We start from the raw sequence: 26612 nt of genomic DNA, 5'->3' as shown, positions 1-26612 counted from the left end.
CACAGGGACTCCCTTCTCCCCCTGCATCTTTTAGATCTCACCTCGCCAGTGTGAAGGGGAGCACCAATCTCCCCACGCTGCTCTCAATATCATTTTCATGCACAGCCCCCACCATCCCATTTTGAGATCTCTCCCACCCCCCAGGTTTTTCAGGAGGGAGAATCCCCATCTTCCTTTCCTCTCAAAGCAGAACTCAGATGCCCCCATTTCCTCCAATCTGAGACCCTCCCCACTCCTTGCAGTTCCAGGTTTCTGTTGAGATACATGGATTTTTGGAATTGCGGTGGGGTGGGGGGACAGCACCCATCTCCCTCCTGCCCGTCCAAAAATCTGCTTGACCTCTCAAAGCAAAATTGAAACAGATGAGCACCTTTCCATCCCAAGTTTGTTTTCGTGAGCAGGAAAGAGAAGAAAACACCACCCTCCTCTCCACTTCCTCCTCTTCCAAAACATGACCGAAGTGGACCAGCCCCACTCCATTTTGAGGTGTCTCCCCCCGCCAGGATCTATTTACACCGAGATGCACTGAAGGAGGCGAACCACCATGTTATTCTGCCTTCCCTCTACTGCCTCCCCAGAGTGCTTTGTTGGGGGGGGTCACCCCTTCCCACATTTTAAGTCTTCAGCCCCCCCAAAAAATCCATCCCATATTGGGGGGTTGCTCTTTTCCTCTATATTTTGCAGGAGGGAGGAGGAACCCCCTCCACACACACAATTTCCTACCCCCTCAAAGGAGGACTGAAATGCCCCCCAAAATACCAGAACCTCCCCAGTTTATTTAAGCTAATATCCACTGAGGGATGAAAACCACCAGCCTGTCCTATCCCTCCCCCACTTGCAACTCCCAGAGAAGCAACCTTGATTGGGGGGTCACCCCTTCCCACATCTTAAGTCTTCAGCCCCCCCCCAAATCCATCCCATATTGGGGAGGTTGCTCTTTTCCTCTATATTTTGCAGGAGGGAGGGAGGAGGAACCCCCACACACACCCAATTTCCTACCCCCTCAAAGGAGGACTGAAATGCCCCCCAAAATACCAGAACCTCCCCAGTTTATTTAAGCTAATATCCACTGAGGGATGAAAACCACCAGCCTGTCCTATCCCTCCCCCACTTGCAACCCCCAGAGAAGCAACCTTGGTGGGGGGGGACCCCTTGCCCCCCTTCCCCAGATTTTGAGGACCCCCCCATCCATTTATGCTGAGATACTCCTCCTTCCCCTCCTCCCCATTACTCCTCCACGACCCCATCAATGCAGGAGCCCCCCCCCATTTTGAGGTGCCCCCCATAAACCTCCCTCCGCGCCCCCACCCCTTTAATCGAGGCCTGGTGGGCGGGGCCTGTCGAGGCCCCACCCCCTTGATGGGGAAGGCCTTTCGGGCCTACCTGCTCGGCTCCGGCTCCCTGGAGCGGCCCGGCGTCGTGTCCGCCTCGGAGAGGGGCAGCTCGCCCAGCGGTTCCTCAGGCTCCCCGCCAGGCCCCTCTCCCGACTGCGGGGCGGCCTCCGCCTCCTCGGCCGCTTCCTGCTTCTCCGCTCCGGCCCGGCCCCGGGTCCCCTCATTGGCGAGGCCGCTTGCCGCTCTGAGGATGACCTCCCGGCTGCCTGGCGCTCCATTGGGCGAACGGGACGTCGGTCAAGGAAGGCTCCCGGTTTCCCCGCCCGCCATTGGGCGAAAGAGGCTATCAGTCAAAGGCGACGTTCCGCCTTCCCCGAACTCGTTCCTCGTCGGAGGCGTTCCGCTCGCCGGGCAGCCCTACTGGCTGCGCGGCCTGCCGCTCAAGTGGCTCGCGCCCTCCTCATCCGCTCTCTACTTGGTGCTTTGCCAAGCCGAGCCAGGAGGAGAGATGTAGCTAGCTGGGGGAGCCTCCCACCGGCCAACGTCTATTGGCTAAGGCATCTATCATTCTCCGAGATATCCAACTAGCTATTGGCTAGGGCTGCTTGCCACTCAGCTGGGCGCCAAAAAAGCCTTTCTATTGGCTGCGAGCCTTCAGGGAGGCTGGGCTTTAATTTAATTCGCTGGACACCTGAGGGAATACAGAAACGGCAGCAGGTGCCCATTTGCTGAGGCGGCGCGTCTCAGACAAGACCCTCCCACCTATTACTATTCGGCAAGGAGATGGGCGGGGCTTGCAGGGGGCGGGAACTAGCGCCTCACGCTCTACCTTCTAATTGGCTGTCCTTCGTGCCTTTTAAAACAAACAAACCAACCACCAGCGCTTAGGCTTATTGGGGGAAACCCATGTCACTCAAATGAGTTGCCCCCGCCTGAGGCTTCTCACCTCATTTTCCTATTGGTAGGCTACTACTTGGAAGGCGGGCCGCATTCTTGTCATTCAAAATAATGACTGAGCCCTCTAATAGCCGCACGCGTGAAGGAACGCCGAAGATCTGAGTGGGGATTGGCCAAAGCAAACGTCCGTCCAAACACTCCTCGCAGGAGGGAGAACGAAGGGAAAGCAACAGTGCCGCAAGGGATTCTGGGACAGTGGCCTTTAAATGGAGTCGCGCAAAGGAGTCTGGGGGAGTGAGGGGAAAGTGGCCAAAAGGTCTGTAAGCGAAGCATTCTGGGGGAGTGGCGCAAGGGATTCTGGGTAATAATGGACAATTTGAACACAGGGCCTAGCAAATTAATTTTTTTAACATCTGGATCAAACCTTCCAGCTTTGGTCTTCCAGCTTCACAACTGCAAGCTCCATTGAGGACATGTTGTTATTTAATATTAATTAATGGTATTACAACCTAATTTTTTAATTGCTATTAATAATGTTTTGGGTGGCTCTGTGGGTTAAACCACAGAGCCTAGGGCTTGCTGATCAGGTCGGCGGTTTGAATCCCCATGACGGGGTGAGCTCCCGTTGCTCAGTCCCTGCTCCTGCCAACCTAGCAGTTTGAAAGCACGTCAAGTGCAAGTAGATAAATAGGTACCACTCCAGCGGGAAGGTAAAAGCTGTTTCCGTGCGCTGCTCTGGTTTGCCAGAAACGGCTTAGTCATGCTGGCCACATGACCCGGAAGCTGTACTCCGACTCCCTCGGCCAATAAAGCAAGATGAGCGCCGCAACCCCAGAGTCGGTCACGACTGGACTATGGTCAGGGGTCCCTTTACCTTTACCAAGCTTGGTAGGAACACCTGCAGCCTGGAATGTGTTGCTCTGCTACAACTCCCAGGGTTCAGCATGGCTAGTCCCCGGTGGGAGTTGTAGCGCAGCAACAATGAAAGCGCCTAGGGTCCTTGCCTGTTGTCTTTGTCCATGGAGTTTTCTTGGCAGGGATACTGGAGTGGCTTGCCGGTTCCTCCTCCAGGTGGATCACGTTTGGTCAAAACTCTCCACTATGACCTGTCCATCTTGGGTGGCCCTTCAAGGCATAGCTCACAGCTTCTCTGAGTTATTCAAGCCCCTTCGCCACGGCAAGGCAGTGATCCATGATTTTTTCTTGGGAGAAAAGCAATGACAAACCTAGACAGCATCTTAAAAAGCAGAGACATCACCTTGCCGACAAAGGTCCGTGTAGTGAAAGCTCTGGTTTTCTCAGTAGTGATGTATGGAAGTGAGAGCTGGACCATAAAGAAGGCCGATCGCCGAAGAATTGATGCTTTTGAATTCTGGTGCTGGAGGAGACTCTGGAGAGTCCCATGGACTGCAAGAAGATCAAACCTCTCCATTCTTAAGGAAATCAGCCCTGAGTGCTCACTAGAAGGTCAGATCGTGAAGCTGAGGCTCCAAGACTTTGGCCACCTCATGAGAAGAGAAGACTCCCTGGAAAAGACCCTGATGTTGGGAAAAATGGAGGGCACAAGGAGAAGGGGACGACAGAGGATGAGATGGTGGGACAGTGTTCTCGAAGCTACCAGCATGAGTTTGACCAAACTGCGGGAGGCAGTGGAAGACAGAAGTGCCTGGCGTGATCTGGTCCAGGGGGTCACGAAGAGGCGGACACGACTAAACGACTCAACAACAACAACAACAGGGTCCTTGCCTAGGGAACTTTCCAAGAGGAATACGACAGGAAGAGCCTCTGACTGCGTATTCTCTGTACATTTAAAGCACCCTCCCCAAAAACACTGGGAATGGTAGTTTACAGAGCTACAATACTCAGCAAAATTCTAGTCCTCATGGTTCTGTGGTAAACAAAATCTCCCATTATTCCCTTATGGGGAACAGTAAGAACCCTTATAGAGTCCTTTGTGGGTTCTCCATCGGTCGGAGAAAATAACAGGCCAACCAGAGAATATTGAGAAGCAAAGCAGCTAGTAAGCCTGATCTTTTTTGATCTGTTGCAACAGGGTGCTCCCTTCACACACAGGAAAGGAGGAGGACCCAAAACAAAGGTGTGCCTGCCCTTATATAGACATTTTAAATTCCCTGCCCTGGAGCTCAAGACCACCCCTCCATACAACATACATCACAGAAGGGGTGTAACCCAAGACCACCATCCCAGATACATCATACCCACTTCTCAGAAAAGGTGGTCTACAGCAGAAATCTGTGTGTTGTTTATCTCGTTTGTCAGGTTATCTGATAATGCCTTATCTGATTACCTTTCCTAGTATTCTGGCCATTTATTTGAGATGGTGATTACCCATTTCCTGAGACAATGGGAAGGTTCCCTCCCCCCCGCACTCCTTGCAGAGAAAACATTTGGTCATTTTGGGAGTCAAAATGGTTTCAGGGCGGTCTTCCTGTGCCGCTCCAAACATGTGGTCCACATATACTATGTACGTGCTTGGTTGGTACATTTATGAACATTTATTATATATAAAAGGGATGCGGGTGGCCCTGTGGGTTAAACCACAGAGCCTAGGGCTTGCTGATCACAAGGTCGGCGGTTCGAATCCCCGTGATGGGGTGAGCTCCCGTTGTTCGGTCCCTGCTCCTGCCAACCTAGCAGTTCGAAAACACATCAAAGTGCAAGTAGATAAATAGGTACCGCTCTGGCGGGAAGGTAAACGGCATTTCCGTGCGCTGCTCTTGTTCGCCAGAAGCGGCTTAGTCATGCTGGCCACATGACCCGGAAGCTGTATGCCGGCTCCCTCGGCCAATAAAGCGAGATGAGCGCTGCAACCCCAGAGTCGGCCACGACTGGACCTAATGGTCAGGGGTCCCTTTACCTTTACCTATAAATGACCTTAAATTTTTTAATTCAGTTCTGGTATAGGAAGCTTCCGAGTCAGACCACTGGTGGTCCGTGTACCTCAATGCTGCTCAAGGCAGTGACCAACAAGTTAAGGCATGCAGCGTCCTCAAGGCGTCTCCATCCCCTTTCCTCCGAGCCTGGGAGTCATTGTCCTTTGTCCTCCCTCCTTGCCAAGGGGAGCCAAGTGATTTTCATCTCCCGCCATCCACTTCTCCATCGCTGCCCTCTCGCTGCGACTGGGGTGCACCAGCTTGTAAACAATCTTGCTTTTATGCACCTCCGAAATCAGTCTCTTTCCACCCCGCCGCCCTCCCCGAGAGCCAAGGCCTTTCGCTTGGATGTTTTCCGAGCCGATCGAGTGATGCGGCGGTTTCTCCCGAAAACAGGGCCTCGCCTGTGCCTCGGTCCGCTCCGTTTTCAACAGCGAGGTTATCGGGGGAGCCTCGGCCTCTCTTTCAAAAGGGCCTTTTCTTCCCGGCATGTCAGGTGGTGGAACCTGAGAGAGTCGGCCGCAAGCCAGAAAGCTTTTGGCTGGAGGAACGAAGTCTCCTTTCCTCGGTCACCCCCGACTTCTGCCGCCTCTCAGAGGGCTCCTGGAATAAAGGGTTGACTATCCTTTAAAGTGTAGATCAGAACATCCGCAAAACACGAGGTTGCCATCTTTTATTGCGTGCTTTTGAACGACAGTGGGGGAGAGACAAAGGGAAATTTAGCAGGAGGTCAGATCCTGCTGAATGTAAGGATTAGGGGGGAGAGGCTTCACCAGACGAATATCGGCCTGTTACACGGCAGCCACGCTGGGGAGGAAGCTGCAGTAGTTGCAATTCCACCTGTCACTTTATTGAAGATAATTTCTTTAAAAAAAACAGCACAACAATCTGTGCTCTTGAAGTAAGAAGCAAAGAATTGTAGCTTTGGAAGGGGTCCCCCAAGAGGTCATCCAGCCCAACCCCCCTGCAATGCCTCTTGCTTGCCTGGATGAGGGATGGAGGGGCGTGTGTATGTGTGTACTCGAACAGAGGAGACATATAGACAGACTGCCTTACATTGAGTCGGACCATTGGGGTCCATATAGCTCAATATTGTCCTCACTGGCTGGCAGCAGCTTTCCAGGGTTTGGGGCAAGGGGGTTGTCCAAGCCCCAACTCGCGATGCCAGAGATTGAACCAGAGATGTTCTGCATGCAAAGCAGGTGATCTGCCACAGAGGGATACAGCCATCCCCTTCAAAATAGGCTTAAGATTCTCGTCCTCACGGTTAAAGGTATTCACAGTATTGCACTCTACACTAGAGTCCAAGCAAGGCATGAAAAAAGAAGCGTGTCTATCAGGGCATGAGCAGAGTGAACCCACTTTCTCACTAGGGGATTGGGTATCCGAGCCAGGGATCCTTTTTAACTGTAAAATACGATGAAGGTTCATGTCAAATGCTTGTCCTACTTGGAACGGACCCATTGAAATTGAGGGAAATTGCAGGAGTTGGTCTAGATGTCCCTTAGGGTTCCCCTCTAGCTCTAGAATTCTGTGACTAACTTAGAGCCATTGATTTCAGGGGGTCTCCTCCCACTTTGCCTGGATGCAACACTCAGCCTACAAGTGGAAACAGAACTAGCCCTATGTTGTTGTTGTTTAGTCGTTTAGTCGTGTCTGCCTCTTCGTGACCCCCTGGACCAGAGCACGCCAGGCCCTCCTGTCTTCCACTGCCTCCCGCAGTTTGGTCAAACTCATGCTGGTAGCTTCGCGAACACTGTCCCACCATCTCATCCTCTGTCATCCCCTTCTCCTTGTGCCCTCCATCTTTCCCAACATCAGGGTCTTTTCCAGGGAGTCTTCTCTTCTCATGAGGTGGCCAAAGTCTTGGAGCCTCAGCTTCAGGATCTGTCCTTCCAGTGAGCACTCAAGGCTGATTTCCTTCAGATTGGAGAGGTCTGATCTTCTTGCAGTCCATGGGACTCTCAAGAGTCTCCTCCAGCACCAGAATTCAAAAGCATCCATTCTTCGGTGATCAGCCTTCTTTATGGTCCAGCTCTCACTTCCATACATCACAACTGGGAAAGCCAGAGCTTTTACTATACGGACCTTTGTTGGCAAGGTGATGTCTCTACTTTTAAGACTAAACTAGCCCTATGGAAAAAGCCTTTGCACCTTGCTGAGCAGCAGGTATTTGGGGGCAGAAGGCGGGGAGAGGCGGTAAAAATTTATTCAGTGCCCCCACGAGAGCTTGGAGCTGGGATGTGCACAGAGGGGGCTATTGTTTGTCAGGGCTCTGTGCCAGGCAGCCGAGACTTTATAAGAGCTTCCCGCTGGCATCTCACACGCCTACGAAGAAGCCAAAGTCTGGATCTGTTCAGCCCTGCCGTTGGGGAAGAGAAAATGGTGAGTGAGGACAAGAACCCCGAATCGTGGCCGGCGGGGCTGCACCTCAAGAGCCCACCCTACGTAAGTAGTTCACTTCAGAAGTGAGTGGGGGGAAGGCCACCTCATTTTTTAAACCCCCCATTGGGTCTCCCGTTCCTTTAACCGCTGCTCAGCAGGCAGGAATCCATCAGGGGAAGCTCTTTCCAGCCTTGTGTGGTTGCCGTGCACAGTGGCGGGGAGAGAAGCTGCACCGGTGGGATTTCTGCCTGCTGCCCTGCTAGGGGGTGGGGTTGAAACGCCCAGAGTGGGAATGCATACGGTTATCGACCTGCCAATTTTTTTAAATCTTCGGGGCTCGGTTCTCCAGCGCGACGAGAGCACCCTTAAGCATGTGCAGACTGCAAATGCAGAAACAGGCTGACATGTCACAGATTTTAGAAAAGGGATTTCAGGTGCTGCTAGATGCCATCACCCCGCTCTTTCTTTCTTTCTCTCTCTCTCCTCACCCCCTTCCCCAATTTTTGTTCAGACTCTCCACTCCAGCCTTGAGCTGGCAGAGCCTCCCGTCGCCTCGAACCGCAAGCTGGTGATTCTGATGGTGGGCGCTGTCTCAGCCCTCAGCATCAGCATCGTGGGGGTCTTGCTGGCCACCTACCTCGGGCGGGCGGACTGCGTCCAGGTACGATACGATACGATACCATAATCTTTATTGTCATTGTCCCATACAGAACAACGAAATTGAAAAAAAACTATATCAGACATTCAAAAGCCAACAAGCCTGCTATCCCAGCTATTGCAGCCTGGTTAACCCCCTAAAAATACCCTATAATTAAATACAATACAGTGGTACCTCAGGTTACATACGCTTCAGGTTACAGACTCCGCTAACCCAGAAATAGTACCTCGGGTTAAGAACTTTGCTTCAGGATGAGAACAGCAATTGTGTGACGGCGGTGCAGCAGCAGAGGGAGGCCCCATTAGCTAAAGTGGTACCTCAGATTAAGAGCAGTTTCAGGTTAAGAACAGACCTCCAGAACTAATTACGTTTGTAACCAGAGGCACCACCGTATACTCCCACAGAGTCTACCTTACACTGCGTTTAAAACCAAAATAGCATTTGGGTAGAAACTGTTTCTCAGGTGGCTAGTCCTAGTCTTTATAACCCTGGACCTTCTTCCAGAAGGCAGAAGCTGAAAGAGATCGTTTCCGGGGTGCGTATTATCCTGCAGCTTTCTTATGGCACCTGGAAGCATAGATTTGATCCAAGGTGGGAAGAGTGCACCCAATTATTCTCTCCGCAGTCTTTACAACCCTGGACAGCATTGTTTTTTCCCTGGCTGTGCAGCTCCCAAACCACACACACAGACCACAAGTTAATACACTCTCAACAGTACAATGGTAGAATTCCATCAACAGGTCCTTTGAGAGATTATTACGGAGGACAGGCGATGATGGAGACAGCGCCTGCCTTCTGCTTTCATCGGTGGAAGTCCTGGTGGTCTAAATTCAGCATGTTCTGCCTTCCGCCACCTTCGGCCAGGGCAGCCACATTTCAATCTTTTCCCCCCGCTTCCTTTCTCGGCAGAGAGACGCCTTCAGCTTCCTCCCTCCCCAAGTCAACGTCCAGAACGAAGCGTCTCTCTTGTTGGCGCTCAGCGAACTGGGCGAACAAGGCGTGGCTCCAGGGATCACCTGCGACTTGAGAAACGTGAGTTGCAGAATCGCCAGTAGGGCCAGAATTAGTGTCGCAAGAGGCTATGGGGACAGTTTTCTCTCCCAATGGGGTCTCCTTAAGTTGTCCAGTAAGTGTGTTAGCAGTCACTGAACCGCACTAAGGTGGATTTAAGAACATAGAAAGCTGCTTTGAGTCAGACTGGTGGTGGATCTATCTACAACGACTGACAGCAGCTGCCCAGGGCTTCAGGTAGGGAGGTTTTTCTGGAGATACTGGCGATTGGACCGGGAACCTTTTGCATGCCAAGCAAATATGCCAGCTCTTTCACTGAGCTACTGCCATTCCCTTAAGTGTGTGTGTGTGTGTGTGTGTGTGTGTGTGTGTGTGTGTGAGAGAGAGAGAGAGAGAGAGAGAGAGAGAGAGAGAGAGAGAGAGAGTATTGTCTGGGCAAGCAGCTTTGCAAGGTCTCTCTAAGTTTGTTGTTGTTGTTTAGTCGTTTAGTCGTGTCCGCCTCTTCGGGACCCCCTGGACCAGAGCACGCCAGGCACTCCTGTCTTCCACTGCCTCCCGCAGTCTGCTCAAACTCATGCTGGTAGCCTCAATAACACTATCCAGCCATCTCGTCCTCTGTCGTCCCCTTCTTCTTGTGCCCTTCATCTTTCCCAACATCAGGGTCTTTTCCAGGGAGTCTTCTCATCTCATGAAGTGGCCAAAGTCTTGGAGCCTCAGCTTCAGGATCTGTCCTTCTAGTGAGCACTCAGGGCTGATTTCCTTCAGAATGGAGAGGTTTGATCTTCTTGCAGTCCATAGGACTCCCAAGAGTCTCCTCCAGCACCAGAATTCAAAAGCATCCATTCTTCAGCGATCAGCCTTCTTTATGGTCCAGCTTTCACTTCCATACATCACTACTGGGAAAACCATAGCTTTTACTATACGGACCTTTGTTGGCAAGGTGATGTCTCTACTTTTTAAGATGCTGTCTAAGTTTGTCATTGCTTTTCTCCCAAGAAGCAGGCGTCTTTTAATTTCGTGGCTGCTGTCACCATCTGCAGTGATCATGGAGCCCAAGAAAGTCAAATCTCTCACTGCCTCCATTTCTTCCCCTTCTATTTGCCAGGAGGTGATGGGACCAGTTGCCATGATCTTTGCTTTTTTGATGTTGACCTTCAGACCATATTTTGCGCTCTCCTCTTTCACCCTCATTAAAAGGTTCTTTAATTCCTCCTCACTTTCTGCCATCAAGGTTGTGTCATCTGCATATCTGAGGTTGTTGATCTTTCTTCCGGCGATCTTAATTCCGGCTAGGGATTCATCCAGCCCAGCCTTTTCCATGATGAATTCTGCATATAAGTTAAATAAGCAGGGAGACAATATACAGCCTTGTCGTACTCCTTTCCCAATTTTGAACCAATCAGTTGTTCCATATCCAGTTCTAACTGTAGCTTCTTGTCCCACATAGAGATTTCTCAGGAGACAGATGAGGTGATCAGGCACTCCCATTTCTTTAAGAAGTTGCCATAGTTTGCTGTGGTCTCTAAGTTTAAAGATATCCAAAGTGCATTAGAGTTAATTAAACCTCCCTGAGGTTCTCTTAAGAGCATAGGAGTATCTCTTTTATTTATTTGAAATGTATAGCCTACATTAACGTAACACCATTAAAAAGAGAGAGCTGAGAACACGAATAACCTTTGCAAAATGGATCGGAGATGTAGCGGAAACAATAGCCAGCTGAACGACCCGAGTGCCGTAAAATGAGACCTGGGGACAGGGGGGAGTGTGGGATTCGGGGTTTGGGGGCTTCCTCTGCAAGATGCTACCTCTCTACCCCCTCTCTCCCCCCACAGCACTTGATGGTGTACCATGGCCAGCCAGAAGGGTGTGTGGCCCGAAAGATGGAGGTGTCCGAACCGCTACCCTCCTGCCAGGAACTGGAGGCGTATTTCCAAGCTGTCTTGGTGAGGATTGGCAGGTGTCCTGGGGGCGGTTCTAGGCACACGGGGCGTGTGGCTTGGAGTTATGGCACTTGCCCTGAAAGCAAAGCAAGATCCTAGTCCTCAATCTTTGGAGGACAGGGCTGATTTGAACAGGAACAGAGGGAACTGCCTTATAGCAAAGGTCCATCTTCTGAAACTGAACCCGGGACCGTCTGTTTTCGAGGAATCGGCTCTGCCGCTGAGCTGCGGCCCTTTCCTTAAAAGTAATTCTAAGATTCCGGTCCTCATGGTTCTGAAAGAAATGCTGACATATAATTAAATGCAGCATCTCAAAACAAAGCAATCATGGGTCGTTCCCCCTGCCTTTGAACTGTTCTTTTAGACATAATTAATGCAAACATGATCAGTAGTGGTTTATTATTTTATACATAAATGCATTTTTTACTTTACACATTTTTATCCGTATGCAAACTTGTTTAATAATAATTCGGTAATTTCTGGTTTTATGTATACAGTTTTAACTGTACGGTTTTATGTGTGACCGCTGGAAACTGCTCTGATTTTTTCCCCCTTGAACAAATACCAGTATACAACTGTTGTTATATAAACCAACAAATGACACCAGCCGGTTAGAAGCGATTTAACAGCACAGACCCTGTGCATGTTTGCTCTGAAGTAAGCCCCACTTGTTCAAAGGTTTTTACTCTCAGGTAAATAGGCCTAGTGGGGGTTGCAGGCTTAGAGCTGTTTCATCCGACAACAGACTGCAGTTTAACTAATATAGGTGCCAACTAAAGGAGCAAAAAAGAGGGGTAACTCATCCTTCATGGTGTATTTTGGGCGGGGGCTGGGGGTCCGAAGAGTCTTGCTTCCAGCTTCAAGACTTGTGGACTGGGGTCTCCTTCTTCAGATGCATGAAGTATCATCTTGAGTTGCAAATACAACACCCACTGGTGCTCAGAGGGCTGGTTGTGGTTGTGAAGTCAGAAGGAAGTTTGCAGCAAGTTTAAGGACAAGTATACCTAACAGAGTTAAAAACACTAAAGTCAATAAGCAGGGAGTTCCAGAGATCAGTGCTGTCCCATTAAAGGACTGAGAGTGTGTGGGAATACAGCAGCAGCAAGGATTCTCTGTGCACAGAAATGGAAGGAGGAGAGAAAACACACCCAGAGGAAGAATGGTGAAAATCTTGGAATACACAGAGATGGCAAAATTGATGGCAATGATAAAAGATACAAATTTAGAATGTTTTAAAGAAGACTGATGGGATGCGGGTGGCGCTGTGGTCTAAACCACTGAGCCTAGGACTTGCCGATCAGAAGGTCGGTGGTTCAAATCCCCGCGACGGGGTGAGCTCCCGTTGCTCAGTCTCTGCTCCTGCCAACCTAGCAGTTCAAAAGTATGAAGTGCAAGTAGATAAATAGGTACCACTCCGGCGGGAAGGTAAACGGTGTTTCCATGCGCTGCTCTGGTTCGCCAGAAGTGGCTTCGTCATGCTGGCTACATGACCTGGAAGCTGTACGCCGGCTCCCTCGGCCAATAAAGCGAGATGAGCACCGCAACCCCAGAGTTGTTCGCGACTGGACCTAATGGTCAGGGGTCCCTTTACCTTTTTAAAGAAGACTGAAAACCTTTTCAAGTTTTTATAAAAAGTTACTTCCAGTATGTGAAGACCACAGCGGGGATTGAAGTGTAAGAAAACAGCAGAATGTATTAGGAAACACATTAGAAATTCGGTAAGACAGAACCTTAAAATGCAATTGTATGTAACTTGAGTTACCGTATTTTTTGCTCTGTAAGACTCACTTTTTCCCTCCTAAAAAGTAAGGGGAAATGTCTGTGCGTCTTATGGAGCGAATGCAGGCTGTGCAGCTATCCCAGAAGCCAGAACAGCAAGAGGGATTGCTGCTTTCACTGCACAGCAATCCCTCTTGCTGTTCTGGCTTCTGGGATTCAGAATATTTTTTTTCTTGTTTTCCTCCTCCAAAAACTAAGTGCATCTTGTGGTCTGGTGCGTCTTACAGAACGAAAAATACGGTATATTGAGAGCATGAAGCGAAAACACTGTAGCAGTTGTCAAACCTGCTTTTGCTGGCTGTTTCTCGTCCTGTTGCAGAAAAATGCCACGCTGGGGATCACCTCGGAGGTACAGATCGTGGGGACCGCATCGCTGGGCAGCCTCACCGCCCTGCTGTGTAGCAATAAGCCCACCTACCTGGTCAACAGTTTTGCACGTAAGTAGGGTGGAAAGCTGCCGCTGGAGTGGACTGTACAGCCGTACATCTGTCAGAGGGGTGGGGGGAAGACAGAGAGAGGTCTGGATATCTGATTTAGGAGCGGGGAGGAAGCTTTGAACTATAAGTCCCAGCAGCAGCAGCAACCCTGGCCATTGGGCCAATGCTTGCTAGGGCTGATGGGAGTTGTAGTTCGGCAACAGCTGGAGGGCCGAAGGTTCCCCCACACAGCGGTTCTCAACCTGTGCGTCCCCAGATGTTGTTGGACTACAACTCCCATCATCCCTGAGCTCTGGCCTTGCTAGCTAGGGGTGATGGGAGTTCAACAACATCTGGAGACCCACAGGTGGAGAAAAGCTGGTAGAGACACCCAGATCTCTCTCAGTACAAATCCGACCGATGTAGAATTTGTAGAATTTTGGACGCTGCCAAAAGTTCCTCTAGTCCAAGGCGGGCTAATCCCTGGTTTGGGGAGCCGGTTTGCACATACACACCCAAAAGAATTTGGATCAAGATTTAAAAAATGATTAAAGTAGACGCAGGATTGCATACAGAGGCCTTCCGGCATCAAAGGCGCCCTTTGGTTGGAAAAGGGAGAGCTTACATCACAAGAACCCTTTGGCAGAACAGGGTCTAGCATCGCACACGAACACAACAGGGGATGCATTTCCTGATAGACAGAACTTGTTGAGCCCACCTCTTCTTTAAAAATATTTTATTTCCCCCATTTCTTTGCAGCTTCTCCAAGGCACACCATGAGCAGACTTGCTTAAAACCAAGCTGGGAAGTTGTGCAGACCAGCAATCAACATCTCCTCTTCGCTCCTCCCTGCAAAACCCCAAGACAAAGGACCTCGCCTGAACCTGTCACTATTGATTTCCCCCATATAGGAAAGTATGTGGGGAGGGGGCCGAGACCCTGTTTCACTGCAGCTCAAGTTTGTATGTGATTTCCCCCGCTCCCTGCAACTCCTTAGCAAATCATTAGCAATAACAAGAATGATAAAAAACCCTGAAAGGGTGTTTGTGTGTCTGTTTCATGCTAGAGTGTTTTGAAAAGGCGAACTTGAGGAGCAGCCTTGGGACAACGCAGCCACAATTCTGCATTGGCACAGACTGCGCTATTAAATTTCCTGAGAATCTGAGCAAAATGCAACACAAGGCAGCTCATCCTCCCTTATTCAATGTGGCATGTGCCCTCTGGCGGGAGAAAGGATCATTGCATCACACAGAAATCTACCCTCTTTTTGTTTCCATCACTCAGCCAGGCAGCCCCTTTTGCTGGAGAGCTTAATCTCAAATATTAAATATCTTCCTGCGCTTGCCAATTTGTGGCCCTCTACCTGGTCATTTGCATGGTATTTGCATAAACCTCTTGTGCTCTGCGTCGCTGCTAATTTGCCGCTTGACAGTTGAGGGTCCCCAAGTTGGCTGCTTTTGGTCCTTCCTGCAGAAGCACAGCTGTCTCACCAGAACATCTGGGCTCATCAGCTAAGGAGGGTTTGCAGGAACAGAAGTACCCATCGGCTATGAAAATGGTGAAGTTTTCTGCACTTGCCCAGCTGAAGAAAACTTCCCTGGCCTCCAGTAAAATTAAAACAAGCTTAATTTTTTTAATCCATTTAGGCTATTTATATACTGCTTCATCACAAGTGTCTCAAAGCTCTGATTTCATAGAAACAGAGAACTGAAGAGTTGGGGTTCATTTGGTCCATCGTCCAGCAATGAAGGGAGGAGCATCCATCAGCTTCTGAGTCGGTTCCACTGTTGCCAACAGCTCTTGCTGTTAGAAAATTCTCCCCGATGTTTAGCCAGAATCTTATTTCTTGTCATTTGAATCCATTGCCTTCACTCCTTCCCTCTGGATCCGAGCATTAAATGTACATTTCCCTCTCTCACAAACCAGGGTTCCTGGCTTACACTAAAGATTCCAGGACATGCATATATAAAAAGTTTATGCAAATGTCTCCTGAGGCGAAGTTTCTGGGGTGCTTAGGTTCCTTGGGCCACTGACTTATCCTGGTTAGTTTCTGAAGCGCTCTAGGAAGTTCCGACCAAATTTTTTGCAATCTGCTAAAAGTTTCCCTCATTGCACAAACCAGGAATGCGGACTTACGCTCTGCTCAGTTTCAAAACAAGGCAACTTCAGACATTGGTTATGAGGCTGGCTTGTTTAACTAACCACTCGGCTGCGGACCACGATTCCTGCCAGAGCCCTGTGCAACAGAGTAAGTCGGCTTTCTATGAAAGGGAAGCTGATCTTAGGTTCTGCTTGCCTTCTGGCTTCGCAGGACCTCGAACCCTTGGCTTTGCCCCTGCTCAGCTAGAACGTGGCATCCTTGCATTGGCGGCTGGTACCTGTGGGGTCAAAGGAAGCTGCCCAACTCCTTAAAATAAGATTTCAGTTAAATAGGAATGAAAGCAGCTAACATTTGGGGCTCAACACCTTTAAAAAAAGGGGGGAGAGGGATTTTCCTTGGAGAGCGACTCAGGACATTTAAAAGCACCCAATGGCAAAATTCAATTTTTCAGACCGCATGATATAATTTTGATACTGGCTGCTGGGAAGTATTTGTTGGGAAGGAGTTTATGAACCCATTCATGGCTATGGTATTTATTCAGCCATAAGGACTAAAAGGCCTCAGCTCCCATTAAGTCATGTAATCCAAATCCATCCAAACTGATGGCCGTTTTTTGTAACGAGGTTCATAGTTGAATGGTTTAGAATTGTAAGCCTTCAGGTAGGGACTGACTTATTCTCCATGTACGTAAGACAGTCTGGAAGCCTCTTTGGCTGAAGAGAGGGGTGCAAATAAATACATACAAAAACTGCAAGCCCCGTGAAAAACTCCGCAACTCATCACATATTTATATAAATCTACACACAGAATACACTTGGGATGCTGCGTGTGGTTCGAATCACCTCGCCTCAAAAACGATACTGTAGAGCTCTTAAAGGTCCAGAAAAGGGCCACCGAAATGATCTAGGGGAGTGGAGTGACCCCCCCATGAGGAAGGTTTGCGGCCTTTGAAAGAAAGGGCAGGGCAGAGGAGACGCAACAGAGTTCAAACTGTGGCAAAAGCAGAGAGAAGCTTTTCTCTCACACAGTGCAAGCTGTCAAACTGAGTCAAAAGGCAGCCGATTCAGGATGCACAAAAGGAAATCCTTTGAACACCTGGAGGGCTGCAGCTTTGGGGAAAATGTGTTCCAACCCATAATAAGCCCACCTGCTTCCTAGTTTCCCCTTTTTTGTCACAGGTGCTAAAGCCTTGCATCTGTTGAAACCAGAAACTCGAGTTCTCTGTCCCGCCGGCAGCTGGAAGTTTTCCGGTGGCCGCAGTGCAATCGCAGACGCGTCTCTCAACCTCTTCGCGCCGATTTCGCGGCACGGAAACAAAGGTGCCTGCACACAGGGAGGGGGACGGCGCCGTTTTGTCGGAAAGGAAAGGGAGGTTAGGAGATCGGCCGTTCTGACATACACGAACCACAGCTTAATGGAAGCGGGCGGTGGAAAAACACAACGCCGCAAAGAAAATTTAAGGTTTTTATTACCCCCTAAACCGCAACCCAAAAAAGAAGAGAAGTTCTACCCACCCACCGCCACCCACCCTGACCCATAATAACCTGGTGACTCTCCCCGCCTCTCCCCAACTAGCCCGGAGGGAAGATTACAGACACTGATGGCTAGAAGGCTAGGTGAACTGGGGCATGCAGAGCCGGCGATGCTCTTGACTGTGTAACGGGGCCGAGGAGAGTTGGGGGCGCCAGTGAGGGCCCGTGGCCTGCCCCTCCTCCCCACATCATTTCTTCTCCTCCTCTTTCTTGTCTTTGTTCTCCTTGGATGCCTGCGAGGCCAGGGAGCCCATGGCGTTGCGAATGGCCTCGTTGTTGGGGTCGACTCCCGGCAGGTTCTCCAGGACGCTCTGCAGGAACTCGGGGTCTTGCATCACATCGTAGTCGTCCTCTTCCTGGACGCGGGAAACGTCCGTGAAACAGGTAAAAATCAGATTGGAAAGAATTTAAGGATTATTTGCATGAATATTGTAATATAAATAATTAGAAGTCACTTGAAAGCACCAAACAGGCCTAGGATTAAAATAGGATTTAACTGCAAGTGAGTTGGATTTAGAACAGTAAGAAAAGAGAATAAGATAGTTAATTGCTGGAAATAATTTTAGTTTAAGAATGATATTGGAGAGCTGTTACATGCAGATACAATGAAATTCAGAAGGGAGGGATCTGAGGAAGTCAATTAGCAATGTAAGAGAGATTGGGTTTTCAAGGGGTATGTGTTTAAGATTTCTTTTTTAGTAATGTGTTTTCTCTTGTGTGTGTTTTTTCCCTTTTCTCTCCGTTGTATTTTATTATAATTATGGAAAATTTAATAAAAAAATGGGGGGGGGGGAGAAACAGATAAAAATCAGCATCAGAGGCACTGCCACCTTTCTGACCTGCCCTCCACTGGGAGGTCTCAAGGTGGGTCGCAATGGCCCTTGCAAGAGATTTAGTGGTACTTTGGATATAGCTTATAGCAGAAAAGATGGTGGAGAACTCTGTAGGCAGGAGAGCCCCAACCTCCACCAACGGGGTGCCCTTCTAGACGACAACTCAGTGCTAGCAGGGGGAGTGGGAGTTGTAGTTCAGATCTAGAGGGTGCTGGGTTGGCAGAGGCAGCACAGGGGAAAGAGGGAGGATCTGCAGCCACTGACCTTTGTCGGTTCTGACGTGTCCATATCGGTGCTGATATCCACCTCGGCCGACTCACCTTGTCCAAACTCTGAGAGGGGAGAAAACACGCACAGCTTAGCGACCTCTTCTCTGCGACAACCAAAGCCCACAGGTGGGTTTCTTAATGAAGAGCCAATCACGGAGCCTCCGCTTAAAGCAGGGGTGTCCAAACGTCTTTCAAAGAGGGCCAGGTTTGATGAAGTGAACATGTTTTTGACCTTTTTTTTCAGATTGCAGTTGTTGAGCATTTTTTTAAGATTGAAACTGTTGAGCTTTTCCCTTGGATTTTACCCCAGGAAATAAACTGCCACGGGGGCTGGACTTTGGACATGCCTGGCTTAAAGGGAGGGAAGAGATTCAGTCTCCTTGCGGCTCACCCCGAAAACACACCATTTTTATCTCTGTTATTTCAGGGTGGGGAACCTCTGGCCCTCCTAATGATCCTATCGTGTCTGAACACTGGCCACACTCCATTCCCCTCTCAACACTTCAAGCTGTTCCCCCAAACTTTGTAACCAATTCACATTTTAAGGGAAGCTTTTAATATTTGATGGATTACTGTATTTTAATATTTTGTTGGAAGCCGCCCAGAGTGGCTGGGGAAGCCCAGCCAGATAGGCAGGGTATAAATAATAAATTATTATTATTATTACCTGAATTAAAATGGGGTGCAGCCTTCACCCTTTATTTTTTACTGTCTGCAAGAGAAATTGTTCCCCGCCTCCTGGGATGCTGCTGCTACCTGCCTCCCATGTTCCTGCAGGAGCTACTGTTCGAGCACAGCCCTAAAAGGAGATGAGGCTGGAACACTTAATTCATGCAGAGTTGGAATGGGCAAGGTCCTCTGCGGCCGATACTTCTCTTCTGGGCACAACTGAGAGAGACTGTTCTAGTGTTTTGGAGGAGGGGGAGAATAATCCTGACTATACAAAGGGCAAGTGCTCAAGCCGCCCCCAGAGGCCTTCTCAGCAGCTGCCCTGCCCCACTGGCAAAGGTGGTGTTCCTGATCCGAAGGCGGGGCCTACGCTGGGTGCTTCTCGCCTGCGACTCACCGGCTCCTTGGAGAGACATCTGCATGGCGTAGGCAATCTGTTCTTCTTCGGTCATGGTGCTGAGGTCGGGGAGGCCAGCTCGGCCAAATTCCTGTTGGCCTATGGTCATCTTGAGCAGGGCGTCGTCTGAATCTAGAGCACAAGGAAACACGAGGACCCACGTTTGAGGGAAGACGATTCGGTGCCAGATCGTATTGCAAGAGATCTTACCCTCTGGAGCAGGAGGAAACAAGCTTGCTCCCTCTTCCATGTGACAGCCCTTCAAATATTGGCTACCCCATCTCCTCTTTTCCAGGCTACACATACCCAACTCCCTCAACCGCTCCTCATCAGGCTTGCTACCCAGACTCCTGATCATCTGGGTTGCTCTTGTCTGCACAGCCTCCATCTTGCCTAAATGAAAAACTCGGATTCTTTTCCAACCCTCTGGCACATGGATGAACCTGGAAGGGACTTGATTCCAAGCTGACTGAAAAATCCATGCTCTGGCTTCCCCCTTCTTAAAAATGTAGAAACTCAGCCTAGCCAGTCCACATATCTAAATATCAGCCCCATAAGGGACCGTAGCCTGGATATGGGGCAGGGGTTCCCCAAAGCTGGTCATTTACAGCCTGTCTTTCTGCACACAGCCTCCGAGGTGGTTCAGAGTTATTTGACTTGACAGGAAGGAAAGGAAAGTCAGGTCACTTCGCCTCCCGATTCCCCCGGCTCAAACCCCTTTTCTTACCATCTGCACCAGAGGTTGGGATCCCGGCTTCTGCGGCAGATGCTGCCGCAGCCCTGCGAGCTTCCTCTTCCTGCCTCTGCCGTTGCTCCTCCATGGACACCCGGAGCGCCTGGGAGGGAAAACAAAACAGACAAACCAAGGTGAGACACAGGGGCTGCTAAACCAAGGAGCATATCCCAAACATAACACAGAATGGGTAACACCCACATCAAAGCATCGCCCCCCAAAAAGTATCCCTAGAACCGCAGTTTCTAAAGGGTGCTGGGAACTGTAGCTCTGCGAGGGACAAGCTACAGTTCCCACAATTCTTTGGGGGTGGGTGGGAGAAATGTGTTTAGACAAGCCGATGTCCAGACAGGTACAATGTTGGTGTGTGTTTTAATCTGTTTCTTGCTTTTTGCTGTTGATATTTTCTGAATGTTTTAAAGAGTTGGTTCCCCCGCCCTGTTTTTCCTGATAATTTTAGTGAAGAAAAACCATCTCAAAGTACTTTACAATCAGGTGACGTATAAATTTTATGGAAATAAGTAATAGAAACATGTTCCCATTGTTCAGCCCGGAAAATAAGGTCCAGCGCCAAGGGCCTTCTGGCGGCTCCCTCCCTGTGAGAAGCCAAGTTACAGGGAACCAGGCAGAGGGCCTTCTCGGTAGTGGCACCCGCCCTGTGGAACGCCCTCCCACCAGATGTCAAAGAGAACAACAACTACCAGACTTTTAGAAGACACTTGAAGGCAGCCCTGTTTAGAGAAGCTTTTAATGTTTGATAGACTATTGTATTTTAATATTTTGTTGGAAGCCGCCCAGAATGGCTGGGGAAGCCCAGCCAGATGGGCGGGGTATAAGTAAATAAAAATAAAAATAATTATTATTGTTATTGGCGCTTACCAGAGCCAGTTCTGGGTCGGCGCTGGGGTCCACGCCAAACTCAAAGTCACTTGCTCCCAGGCCCAGCATTGCTCCTCCCTCTCCAGCGAGGATGGGGGAGCTGATGAGAGCATCAGCCAGGCTCGGCCCGGGGGGCACCGTCACCAGGTGAGAGCCCGTCCCGTCTTTGCCGTTCAAGGTGTTGATGAAGGCCGTCAGCTTGTCGGTGTTGGCTTCCTGTGGGCGGGAAGGAGAGGTCAGGGACTGACCCGGGAGTCGCGGGCAACTACATGCAACAACAACGAGCCACGGGCTCAGAGAGGGCCTCTCACCTCCTCTCCAAAGTTGATGATGTCCACATTCACTTTCTCCTTCTTCAGCCGCTTGGCCAGTTTCACGAGCTGCGAGGAGAGGAGATCCATTAGGGGCGCAGAGCAAGGTGGGGGCACCAGGAACGGGAGAGGCTTCCCGGAAAACCAGGTGCTTTGAAAACGAGAGAGTTCCTCCCCTCCACCCCACTCCGTCTCCCCAGCCCCAGGTACACACTCACGTCTTTCTCATTATCCTCTACAGGGCTCCCCACAAAGGCAATGATCCGCATCTTGTGGTTCTTGCCCTGGCGATGTTTCAAAGCCAGCTGGAACAGAAGCAGATGTGTTACATGGAGAGAGGAGAGGCCTCTCTGCCCAGCCTGTCTCCCCCCATCCCTGGGTTTGAACGAACCCTTTATTTCCCCTCTCCCATACCACTGCCAGTCAGCAGATAGACAATATTTATCTGGATAGGCCTATGATCTGACTCATTAGAAGGCAATTTCCGATTTAAATCATCCATATGTTCAGAACCATGAGGACTGGAATCTTGCTTTGTTTTTAAGGGAATGGCTGTAGCTCTTTGATCAGAGCTTTGCATACAGAAATCCCCAGGTTTAATCCATGGGATCTCCAGGAAGGACTCCCTGCCTGAAACCTCGGAGAGTCACTGCCAATCGGTGTAGTAGATACTGAGCATATCTTAAAGTTTTAAGTGCCTGTATGCTTATCACATTTATAAATTTAAAATTTATTGTTGTACATTGTTTTAACTGATTGTTTTCCTTCTCGGATTGTACCCCCAAGTGTGTATTATAAGCTGGTCTTCGACCGTAATAAATTATCTATCTATCTATCTATCTATCTATCTATCTATCTATCTATCTAATGGACCAATGGTCTGACTCGATGCAAGGCAACTTCGCTGTCAAGGTGTCTTTCCCTGTTGTGTATGACTTCAGGTGTAAGACAGGCGAGTGAGGCTTGGTCAACACAGCTCCACAGGCCAAATGGAGAGGTCTGGCAGTCTGAGGGCTCTTCACCCTCTGTTCTCCTGCAAGCAGTGACCCCGCTCTCAGGACAGACCCCTCCTCACTTGCCCAACTTAGCATGGGGCTGTTTCAGATTCCTTGCCTCTCCACTGCCCCTGAAAGGATGTTCATCTTTAGTTTAATATCTCAACTGACGGCTGCCATTGGGGGAAAAGGAGAGAAGTTGCAACTTACATGAGCAACTCGGATCCCTGTGCAGAAGGTGATCTTCCCTTTGGGCTGGACCGAGTGCAGCTTAGACAGGATGCGGCCTGTGTCGGGGGTCAGGGTGGTCAACACCTCACAGTTACTGAAACAGAGAAATACACACATGGGCAGGTTGAGGAGTAGGGTGTCAGAAAAGGAGAGAGGCAGAAAAGTGGCGGTACAATGACCTATAGCGGATCGTGAGCTGGCCTAACATGCTAAACAAAAGAATATTAGAAGAGCCCTATAGCTGTTTTTTGAATTCTGGTGCTGGAGGAGACTCATGAGAGTCCCATGGACTGCAAGAAGATCAAACGTATCCATTCTGAAGGAAATCAGCCCTGAGTGCTCGCTGGAAGGACAGATCCTGAAGCTGAGGCTCCAATACTTTGGCCACCTCATGAGAAGAGAAGACTCCCTGGAAAAGACCCTGATGTTGGGAAAGATGGAGGGCACAAGGAGAAGGGGACGACAGAGGACGAGATGGTGGGACAGTGTTCTCGAAGCTAGCAGGATGAGTTTGACCAAACTGCGAGAGGCAGTGGAAGACAGGAGTGCCTGGTGTGCTCTGGTCCAGGGGGTCACGAAGAGGCGGACACGACTAAACAACTCAACAACATAGCTGTTTAGGCCAATGGTTCACTGTTAAGCAACTGAGACCCTAAAGGCAAAAAGGGAGGCCTCTTTGGTGGTGTTGCCATTGGGGGCTGCCTGGTTGGCACTGACCTATGGTGACAGGGCCTATTTGGTGGTGGGTTGCCATTTGTGGAATGCCATGGTGAAGTGTGTTTTCTACCCCCTCATTACTGACTTTCAAGAGGAATCTGAAAACATTCCTGTTCACATTTGGTGGCTGAAAGGCATTGTCCCTAGAAACTCTGACATCACAGGATACGAGAATATTTTCAACCGTAACTGAATTTAGAAAGCTTAAAAAAAGAAAAAGTTTCATTGTGACTACGTTTGGTGCCCTAGGCTCCTTCAGAAGGAAGGGAGGGGGCACATTAGATAAACAAATACTTGAGCATCCTGTTCTCCCATTGGACAACCAGATGACCCAATGGGAAGCTGCTGATCTCTTCCTTTCTTCCGATTTTCAATGGGGTGATTTGAGCGAAACCTACTTGGCTAAAGTGATGAGGCCCACATTGTTCTCGGGGTTACTGCGGGTCTTCGAATGGCAGACGATGTTGACTGCATCTTGCTGGGCCTGGAGACGGGTCGGTAAGAAGTCCCCGTTCCTCATGTACTCGCTGTTGTCGACGCTGCACCGGGCAAAGGGAGATCCGAATGAGCAACAAATTGAAAATTTTAAAATAAAGTATCACTAGCTCTTTTCTATCAAAAATTGCACGGAACATTATGACAACAAACACGAAACAAAAGCAGAAAGAGTTGTATTGGGCATGAAATTAAGGGGCATGCTTCACATAGACCTGTCCCCATGTTCAACACTCTTCTGCAGGCTCCACTCAATCCTACTTCACTCCCAGAGACTCCCATCAAGGGGATGTTTCCACAACTTAGTGCCTTCCATTCAACTCTCCCCCCCCCACAGATAATAAGGTAAAGGGACCCCTGACCATTAGGTCCAGTCGTGACCAACTCTGGGGTTGCGGCGCTCATCTCGCTTTACTGGCCGAGGGAGCCGGCGTACAGCTTCCGGGTCATGTGGCCAGCATGACTAAGCCGCTTCTGGCGAACCAGAGCAGCGCGCGGAAACGCCATTTACCTTCCCGCCGGAGTGGTACCTATTTATCTACTTGCACTTTGACGTGCTTTCGAACTGCTGGGTTGGCAGGAGCAAGGACCGAGCAACGGAAGCTCATCCTGTCGCAGGGATTTGAACTGCCAACCTTCTGATCGGCAAGTCCTAGGCTCTGTGGTTTAACCCACAGAACCCACCCATCCGGCTGGGCTTCCACAGCCACTCTGGGAGGCTTCCAACAAAATATTAAAATGCAATAGTCCATCAAACATTAAAAGCTTCCCTAAACAGAGCTGCCTTCAAATGTCTTCTAAAAGTCTGGTAGTTGTTCTTCTCTTTGACATCTGGTGGGAGGGCGTTCTGCAGGGCGGGTGCCACTACCAAGAAGGCCCTCTGCCTGGTTCCCTGTAACCTCGCTTCTCGCAGGGAGGGAACCGCCAGAAGGCCCTCGGCGCTGGACCTCAGTGTCCAGGCAGAACGATGGGGGCGTCTGGGCAGAACAAAGACCCTCTTCCAACCCCCTCCCAATTTTCCCTCCCCCCCAATTCCCCTCAATTCAAATGCACCCCACCCCTTCCTAAACAGTCCCCCCTCGATTCCCCACCCTCATAAATTTCTACCCCAAGCCACTAAGGGGATCCTGCCCCCTATCTCAAATGCACCTCCCTTCCCAGGAGACACCCCTCCTTTCCCACCCTCCCAATTCTCCCCCTTCAAATGCACCTCCCACCCCCCTCCTGAGTCCCCCCCTTTCCATTCTCTTCTCCCCATTAAATCCCAAAATTGCCCCCCAAGCCATGAAGGGGATGCCCCCCAAAAAACACACCCATTCTCCCATTTGGCCTCCCCCCCGACCTCAAACGCACCCCCTCCTCCCCCTTACCAGACCCCCCTCCCCCAAAGTCCCTCAAGGAGACCCCCCTCGATTCTCCCTCCCATTTAATTTCCCCAACTAAAGACCCCCTTCCCTCCCCCCCAAAATCCCCCCCTATAATTCTCGCCCCACATAGGGTGTCCCCCCCGCCTCACGTCACCCCAACTGTCTCTCCCCCTCCCCCCCCCAATTTACCTCAGGCCCCACCGTGACTCAGGGAAACCGGCCTCTGCCCCTCCCCCCCGCCAGCCCCGCCCCCGCGCGCCCTCCTCTTCCTCACCAGACCATCGTGCTTTCCAGCACCATCGCGGCCCCTTCCCAGTCCGGGCCCAGTAAGAGAAGGAGGAGAAGGAGAAAGACAAGCGGCAGCCTCGGAGGCCTCTTCCTTCCCCTCTTCCTCTGCCTCACTCTGTCGGCCTCTCTCACCTCGCTTCCTATTGGCGGCCCCTGCGGAGGACCAATCAGAGGCGCCCTCCTTGGCAGGTCCCCGCGCGGAGGCCGACGGGAAATGTAGTCCTGCTGGTGGAGAGCGAGGCAGGCGGCTCGTGGCTCCGCCCCCGCTCGCTCCCCCGCCCTGCTTGGTCCTCGGGAGGAGGAAGAGGCGCAGGCGCAGTTGCACCTCTGCCTGCCTGTTTAAATGAATGAAAATAAAACAGGGCGGCCTAGTGATTAGAGCAGTGGTGGATCTACGTTTGCGGGGGGTGGGCTGGGGCTTGATCTGTCATGGAGACCTCTTTGCAACCAGCAAGGAGGTCTGGGTAACCAATGGTACCTTCATCAATGGGGTTGCTCACGAGTTTACATTTTTGGTATCCAAATTGTTGTTTACATTTTTGGTATCCAAATTGTTGTTTACATTTTTGGTATACAAATTGTTGTTTACATTTTTGGTATACAAATTGTTGTTAATAATAATACCCCTCCCATCTGGCTGAATTGCCCCAGTCACTCTGGGCAAACAACAACATATCTACTGAATCTACTGAGTTTCTACTGAAATGAGGCTGCATTTTAATGTTGTATTTTAATTTTGTTTTTAAGTTGTATTTCAATCGTTTTTATACCTGGTGTTAGCTGCCCTGAGCCCGGTCTTGGCTGGGGAGGGCGAGGTATAAATAAAATTTATTAATATCATCATCATCATCATCATCATCATCATCATCTAAAAACATCAAGCATTAAAAGCTTCCCTATACAGGGCTGCCTTCAGAGCTGTCTTCTAAAATGTTAAGTTCTTTATTTCCACAACCTCTGAAGGGTGTCCCACAGGGCGGGTGCCACAACCGAGAAGGCCCTGTTCTGACTGGTTCCCTGTAACTTCACTTCCCACAGGCTGAGCACTTAAGTACTTATTGTTAATTCATCTCATGGCTGGGGAAACCCAGTCAGATGGGAGGGGTATAAATTATTATTATTATTATTATTATTATTATTATTATTATTATTGGTCTTGACCTCTGTTAAAAAGGGGGGGGGGGTAAATCCATTAGCCACAGCAGAACAGCCCATTTACTACAGCACTCCACCATTACAATATCTGTGCTACTGACTTTAATCTTTGGGATTGAAACACATATACCACAAAAAATTAGTTATGCTTCATGCGACTGAAACTGGGTCTACTAGCCTCAAAAACTTTAAGCAATGTGGACTAAACTTACTTCTGGAGTCCCTATGGGATAAGGGGCCCCAAATACCATTCGTTTCGTAATAGATCCATCCCCAGATTAGAGCATCAGGCTAGGACCCAGGTTCAAATCCTCCCACTCTTAAGC

At 49.9% G+C, this 26612-nt stretch overlaps 3 protein-coding genes across 8 annotated transcripts in view; 1 reads left to right on the top strand and 2 right to left on the bottom strand.

Moving 5' to 3' along the window:
- Positions 1 to 1738, bottom strand: part of ZNF687 (zinc finger protein 687) — a 36041-nt gene extending 34303 nt beyond the window's left edge. Inside the window, exon 1 of the mRNA XM_083590961.1 lies at positions 1384 to 1738. Coding sequence (XP_083447087.1) covers positions 1384 to 1612 — 229 coding nt within the window. The 5' untranslated portion in view covers positions 1613 to 1738. The remainder of the gene's footprint in view (positions 1 to 1383) is intronic.
- Positions 1739 to 1963: 225 nt separating this feature from the next.
- LOC310751814 (uncharacterized protein) lies at positions 1964 to 16175 on the top strand. 6 transcript variants are annotated; one of them, XM_083591512.1, is made up of 9 exons: positions 3128 to 3302; positions 6687 to 6753; positions 7264 to 7294; positions 7397 to 7573; positions 8022 to 8171; positions 9078 to 9200; positions 11012 to 11122; positions 13218 to 13335; positions 14074 to 16175. In XM_083591512.1, the coding sequence occupies exons 1-9, from the start codon at positions 3251 to 3253 to the stop codon at positions 14106 to 14108; spliced, it is 864 nt and encodes a 287-aa protein (XP_083447638.1). In that variant the 5' UTR covers positions 3128 to 3250; the 3' UTR covers positions 14109 to 16175. The 6 variants fall into 6 exon arrangements, with proteins under 6 accessions (XP_083447643.1, XP_083447642.1, XP_083447641.1 ...); XM_083591517.1 differs by lacking the exon at positions 3128 to 3302 and adding an exon at positions 1964 to 2051 and having other exon boundaries at positions 7264 to 7573; positions 14074 to 16173; XM_083591516.1 differs by lacking the exon at positions 3128 to 3302 and adding an exon at positions 2179 to 2295 and having other exon boundaries at positions 7264 to 7573; positions 14074 to 16173.
- A 690-nt stretch (positions 16176 to 16865) lies between these two features.
- PSMD4 (proteasome 26S subunit ubiquitin receptor, non-ATPase 4) lies at positions 16866 to 25288 on the bottom strand. The gene is made up of 10 exons (XM_083591437.1): positions 25118 to 25288; positions 23380 to 23520; positions 22244 to 22358; positions 21257 to 21343; positions 21039 to 21107; positions 20728 to 20943; positions 19843 to 19951; positions 19116 to 19247; positions 18045 to 18112; positions 16866 to 17303 (listed from the first exon to the last, which is right to left on the bottom strand). The coding sequence occupies exons 1-10, from the start codon at positions 25141 to 25143 to the stop codon at positions 17136 to 17138; spliced, it is 1131 nt and encodes a 376-aa protein (XP_083447563.1). The 5' UTR covers positions 25144 to 25288; the 3' UTR covers positions 16866 to 17135.
- Positions 25289 to 26612: the final 1324 nt, after the last annotated feature.

This window comes from Podarcis filfolensis (assembly GCF_964270895.1).
Source record: "Podarcis filfolensis genome assembly, chromosome: 16".
NCBI lineage: Eukaryota > Metazoa > Chordata > Lepidosauria > Squamata > Lacertidae > Podarcis > Podarcis filfolensis.
This window is presented reverse-complemented; position numbering and strand designations above follow the sequence as displayed.

Excerpts from the sequence above, each read along its gene's own strand:
- PSMD4 (XM_083591437.1), bottom strand. The coding sequence starts at position 25,143 with ATGGTGCTGGAAAGCACGATGGTCTG. Across the intron at positions 22,359-23,379 it reads GGCCTCATCACTTTAGCCAA|TAACTGTGAGGTGTTGACCA; the intron begins GTAGGTTTCGCT and ends TCTCTGTTTCAG. Across the intron at positions 19,248-19,842 it reads CCCAACCTCTGGTGCAGATG|ATTCAGACGACGCCCTGCTC; the intron begins GTAAGAAAAGGG and ends CTTGTGCTCTAG.
- LOC310751814 (XM_083591512.1), top strand. The coding sequence starts at position 3,251 with ATGGAGTTTTCTTGGCAGGGATACTGGAGTGGCTTGCCGGTTCCTCCT. Across the intron at positions 7,295-7,396 it reads TGCACCTTGCTGAGCAGCAG|GGCTCTGTGCCAGGCAGCCG; the intron begins GTATTTGGGGGC and ends ATTGTTTGTCAG. Across the intron at positions 8,172-9,077 it reads GGCGGGCGGACTGCGTCCAG|AGAGACGCCTTCAGCTTCCT; the intron begins GTACGATACGAT and ends CTTTCTCGGCAG.